General features: G+C 47.1%; 1 protein-coding gene across 1 annotated transcript in view; it reads right to left on the reverse strand.

Moving 5' to 3' along the window:
• Positions 1-336: 336 nt before the first annotated feature.
• The window catches only part of LOC124553410 (serine/threonine-protein phosphatase 6 regulatory ankyrin repeat subunit C-like), a 101,852-nt gene continuing 96,199 nt past the window's right edge, over positions 337-5,989 (reverse strand). Inside the window, exon 3 of the mRNA XM_047127275.1 lies at positions 337-926. Within this exon, the coding sequence (XP_046983231.1) occupies positions 440-926 (487 nt within the window). The 3' untranslated portion in view covers positions 337-439. The remainder of the gene's footprint in view (positions 927-5,989) is intronic.

Raw genomic sequence — 5,989 nt, forward strand, 5'->3', positions numbered from 1 at the left:
AAGAGGAGTTTGTGGCAGAACTTGACTAGAAGAAGGGACCAGTTGGTGCGACATGTTCTGAGGCATCAAGGGACCACAAATTTAGCATTGGAGGACAGCGTGGAGGGTAAAAATCGTAGAGGGAGACCAAGGGATGAATACACTAAGCAGATTCAGAAGGATGTAGGCCGCAGTACGGGGAGATGAAGAAGCTTGCACAGGATAGAGTAGCATGGAGAGCTGCATCAAACTAGTCTCAGGACTGAAGACCACAACCACAATAACAACAACAACAATTTAAATTAGTTTACTCATATTTACTGTTGCTTTAATTCTGACACAAAATTTACATATAACTTCTTATATAAACTGCACTTAAAGCTTTATTGAAAAACATCAGAAAGAGTTGTAAAGGAACTGTTTAAATGTAAATACACAGACATTTGTTGGAACACATTCTTTATGTCAACATCTCTATCAGCTGGTCCCTATTGTTCCGCCTGGCGAGGTCCAGTGGGGTACTCCAGTTGTCATCTCTGGCCCTCCTGTCAGCTCCCGCCTGCAGCAGCACGGCCACTACGTCTGCATGGCCACGTTCCGCCGCATCGTGGAGCGGTGTCCTCCTCCACTGGTTCCTGGCGTTGGGGTCAGCTGCAGACGCCAGCAGCAGCCGCACCACAGCCGCGCGGCCACGGTATGCGGCCGAGTGCAGAGGCGTGCACTGCATGCTGTCCCTGGCGTCCACCTCCGCCCCGGCCTCCACCAGACACCTCACTGCCTGCACCTGGCCCCTGGAAGCTGCCCAGTGCAGGGCTGTCATGTTGTAAAAGTCTACGTCCCTCACCCCTACGTCGGCCCCTGCTTTCAACAGTGCACGCAGTTCCTCCTCTGCCCCCTGCTGAGCTAAGTAGATCAGCTTCATGCCACACTCTTCTCCAGGAAGTCTCCTGTACAAAAACAGAAAAGTTCTCTCACTTTACTATGAACACACACATCTAATAGAGAAAACTATGTTGCAAGAAACCAAACATTTCTGAAAGCGCATCTCTTCAGAAACAAATCTACTATGTGTGATCTTAGGCTTTCCCAGCAAAGTAACTGTTTGTACTGTTCTCGGGTCTCCAGCCGGGTGCAGTCGTTTTCAAACCATGGTACTTCGACAGTGTTCCTTGCCGTTATCTTCAGGTGATACCTGATACGATATTTCGACAGCGTTCCTTGCCGTCCAGGTGATACCTGCAGACTGAGCATCTCCGCAGAATCTCCTTCCCTTTATACTCTGATCGCCCCCCCCCTTCCCACGCGTCCTGCCGCACCCGACACCGCGTGGAGTGGTGGTGGGAGGGGTGGGCTGCGGGCTGCAAACCATCAGATGTCCTGTGGCCTTCGTCGGGCGCGGAAGTCGCTTTGGGTCGGCGCTGTGCATTTAGTTGGCTGAGTGCTGGGTCCCAGGCTTTGCTGAGGTTGAACCCAGCGTCTCTGTTGATCAGCCCATCAGCTACACGTGCCAGCCGGGGTGGACGAGCGGTTCTAGGCGCTACAGTCTGGAACCGCGCGACCGCTAGAGTGGCAGGTTCGAATCATGCCTTGGGCATGGATGTGTGTGATGTCCTTAGGTTAGTTACGTTTAAGTAGTTCTATGTTCTAGGGGACTGATGACCTCGGACGTTAAGTCTCATAGAGCTCAGAGCCATTTGAACGATCGGAGCTACACGTATTTCAATCGCCTCCTTCAGAGCACAGTCCCAAAACGACGAGGCCTACCGTAAAACCTCCGTTTTCGCGTACTCCATAGTATCTCCAGTATCCATGTAATGTTCCGCAACCGCAATTTTTGTAGGTTGCTTCAGTTCACTGTGCTTTCTGTGTTCCTGGCATCTTTTTCGATTGTCCGTACAGTTTGCCTGATGTATGCCTCACCGCATTTACACGGAATACGGTAAACACCCAGTTTGCAGAGCCCGAAGTCATCTTTTACTGTACCTAGCAGGACAAACGTTTTCGGAGGTGGGCGGAAGACACATTTGATGTTACACCGAGCCAGAACTCTACCGATTTTATTGGATACTTTGCCGGCGTAAGGCAGGTATGCCATTGTCTTCTCGTCCTCTTCGTTCTCTCTCTGCTGAGCTTGTGCATTCTGTCTGAAAACAGCCTACTGAAGCAACCTACAAAATCTGAGGTTGCAGAACATTACATGGATACTGGACACACTGTGGAGTACGCGAAAAGGAGGTTTTACGGCAGGCCTCGTCTTTTTGGGACTGCGTTCTGAAGGAGGAGATTGAAATACGTGTAGCTGATGGGCTGATCAACAGAGACGCCGGGTTAAACCTCAGCAAAGCCTGGGACCCAGCACTCAGCCAATTGAAAGCACAGCGCCCACTCAAAGCGACTTCCGCGCCCAACAAAGGCCACAGGACATCTGATGGTCCACAGTTCACATCCAGCACCCAGCAACCCGCCCCTCCCCACCACCACTCCACGCCGCGCAGCGTGGGGCAGGACGTGGGGAAAGGGGTGGGGAGCGATCAGAGTATAAAGGGGAGGAGATTCAGCAAAGATGCTCAGTCTGCAGGTATCACCTGGACGGCAAGGAACGCTGTCGAAATATCGTGGTTTGAAAACGATTGCACCCAGCTGGAGACCCGAGAACAGTACAAACAAATCTACTATATTCCCCTCTTATAATACAAAGAGTATGAGATTGTGTAAATTAAGGTTCAGTTGTTCAGTTGAACCCCTTTATCGAAGTCTTGTTCAATATCCATTTAAATTCCTCTATTCATATCTCAAGAAATTCCATTGTCTCATTTTGTCACACTGATCCCTACACGTCAGTTCCTTCGAGCTCAGGATGCTGCTGCTAACTGCTTGTTGACGTCCACTCAGTTGCTTCATACACCTAATAATAAATCTGTGCGCAGCAATTCTTCCCAAAACTACGAAATCTGACACACACAAAACGAACCTCATTCCTGAGATAAAGCCAAAATTTTTGAGTACAATTACTGGTGAATTTCTTGACATTCTCACCAAATAGTGAAAATCTGTATCACACACAACGATTTGGTCGAAAAAAAAATCACATAACAGTAACACTAAGTCGACTACTAGTCATGCCTTCTCTCTCTCTCTCTGTCTCTGTGTGTGAGAGAGAGAGAGATTTTGATTTTCATACAGTCTGCTAGATTTTAATTCGAACTCTTCCAGTAAGCAAACATTGCCTTTCTGATGACACTCTCTACCCCACACTGCTGATTTACAAAACAATGAACATGTCACTTTGATCTAGTCTCCTCACTACAATCATCCACGTGGACAGTACCTACATTCCCATACTGAAAAATTCTCTAAAAACGTAAAACAAATAAAAATAATGTACTTTTCTTATTCTACCACGCAGTTACTACAGCCGACGCACATAATACTCATATTATAAGTACTTAGTTTGATTTTCTATAAATATTAGATACCCAGAATGACGCTAATGCTACTGTTCCAATAGAAAATTAATACATGGAAACAACCGATAAATTAATGAAAAACACTTCATAGACTGAAAACGAATCTTAACTATCTCACATTTTGTATAACATGTTTCCTGGTCTGTTCTATCAAATGGCGAGACTGAAAACTTGAGTTTTGAACCACTCTGCAGTATTTAACAATGTCAAAGTTGTTTTGAAACCCGCAGTGCTTTACCAAGTGTGGCTGTAGTGGATGTGAAGCGCCTTTGCCTCCCTCTCGTGTGTCTTCTGGTTCACATGGCCACACAGACTGACACGGGTTACTAGCAATCGTAATACTTCATTTTAGGGCAAACACAGCGCTGAAATATGTGAAAGACAAGTTAAAACATTCTGGGACTGTGTATTGATCAAATCCTAGCGTGTGGAATCCGAAACTGATATGGAGCAATTAGCAATTATGTTGCCTCATGTACTCACTTTTGTGTGTGTGTGTGTGTGTGTGTGTGTGTGTGTGTGTGTGTGTGTGTGTGTGTGTGTGTGTGTGTGTGTGTGTTCACGTTTACAGCTGTAGTAATGACAAGTTCTGGATGGTAGAGTTACTACATGTATAGATTCTGTGTATGCTGTGCCATTTGTGCAAATTCTTCTGTGCCTCAGTGTTTCTGGCTTTTCAGAGGAGAGGCTTAAATTCTACTCTAAAATCAAGAGCCTGCCCCTCAGCCTCCTCCACCAAAAAAGTAAATACACGAGAACTCGACAATAAATCTCGAGTGACAGCGCTGCCACTATTTTTTTGGGCGTTACAGCAGAACTATCAGTCCAGCTGCGCCACTGAACACAGCCTGTGGGCGCGAAGGTGTCAACATGCCAGGTGCAGCAACAGGTCTGTTAATACATCACAAAGTGGAGAACCCAGTATGTTGTCCTCGATGGTGAGTGTTTCTCGGAGGTGAGTGTTCCTCGGAGGCGATGGTATCATCTGGAGTGCCCCAGGGAAGTGTGGTAGGTCCGCTGTTGTTTTCTATCTACATAAATGATCTTTTGGATAGGGTGGATAGCGATGTGCGGCTGTTTGCTGAGGATGCTGTGGGGTATGGGAAGGTGTCGTCGTTGAGTGACTGTAGGAGGATACGAGATGACTTGGACAGGATTTGTGATTGGTGTAAAGAATGGCAGCTAACTCAAAACATAGATAAATGTAAATTAATGCAGATGAATAGGAAAAAGAATCCTGTAATGTTTGAATACTCCTTTAGTAGTGTAGCGCTTGACACAGTCACGTCGATTAAATATTTGGGCGCAACATTGCAGAGCGATATGAAGTGGGACAAGCATGTAATGGCTGTTGTGGGGAAGGCAGATAGTCGTCTTCGGTTCATTAGTAGAATTTTGGGAAGATGTGGTTCATCTGTAGAGGAGACCGCTCATAAAACACTAATACGACCTATTCTCGAGTACTGCTCTTGCGTTTGGGATCCCTATCAGGTCGGATTGAGGGAGGACATAGAAGCAATTCAGAGGCGGGCTGCTAGATTTGTTACTGGTAGGTTTGACCATCACGCGAGTGTTACGGAAATGCTTCAGGAACTCGGGTGGGAGTCTCTAGAGGAAAGGAGGCGTTCTTTTAGTGAATCGCTACTGAGGAAATTTAGAGAACCAGAATTTGAGGCTGACTGCAGTATAATTTTACTGCCGCCAACTTACATTTCGCGGAAAGACCACAAAGATAAGAGAGATTAGGGCTCGTACAGAGGCATATAGGCAGTCATTTTTCCCTCATTCTGTTTGGGAGTGGAACAGGGAGAGAAGATGCTAGTTGTGATACGAGGTACCCTCCGCCACGCACCGTATGGTGGACTGCGGAGTATGTATGTAGATATGTAGATGTAGACTGCAACACTGCAAATTTATTGCTAAGATGGAGCCACTGTACAATGAGCCAAGCAGTTTCCACACAGCCAGGCCACAGGTCTTTTTTTTGTTCTGAATGCAAGTGGAAACAGCATGTCAGTGTAGCAAGTAGGCTGCAAACCATTATAAGTATCCATTAACTTTAGCTGAGGCATCTGCAGTCAGTCAGCACCTTCAGAAATGAGAGGGCTATGCCAGGCAACCAAACAGTATGGGACAGCATGCAGGCATCCCGAGTTTGGACCTCCACCACCACACCCTCTTCTGGTGCCAAGATGACCTCCTTGTACTAAGAGCTCCCTTGCTCTTGTCATTGTGGGCAACAACAACGTCAGGACTATTGGACTGCTCACCATTCCATGTTTGTGTAAGTGTTTGGATGCTATGTGCTGTCAGTCACAGCGGCGATATCAACCACGTGAATCTGCCATCCCCTGCAACCACCCCTGCACACATCCACACTACTGGCTCCATCTGGGAGTGGCTATGGTGCGCCAACAGGGTCACAAGCTGCTGCATAAATTGCTGCAGCCAGCATTCTTGGCATCAATGTCACGGTCTGCTGGCACTCAGTTCACTGCCACAAGGCCATAACATGCCTTCCTCACCATATGCTGTGAGGACTT

Source organism: Schistocerca americana, chromosome 11 (assembly GCF_021461395.2).
Source record: "Schistocerca americana isolate TAMUIC-IGC-003095 chromosome 11, iqSchAmer2.1, whole genome shotgun sequence".
NCBI lineage: Eukaryota > Metazoa > Arthropoda > Insecta > Orthoptera > Acrididae > Schistocerca > Schistocerca americana.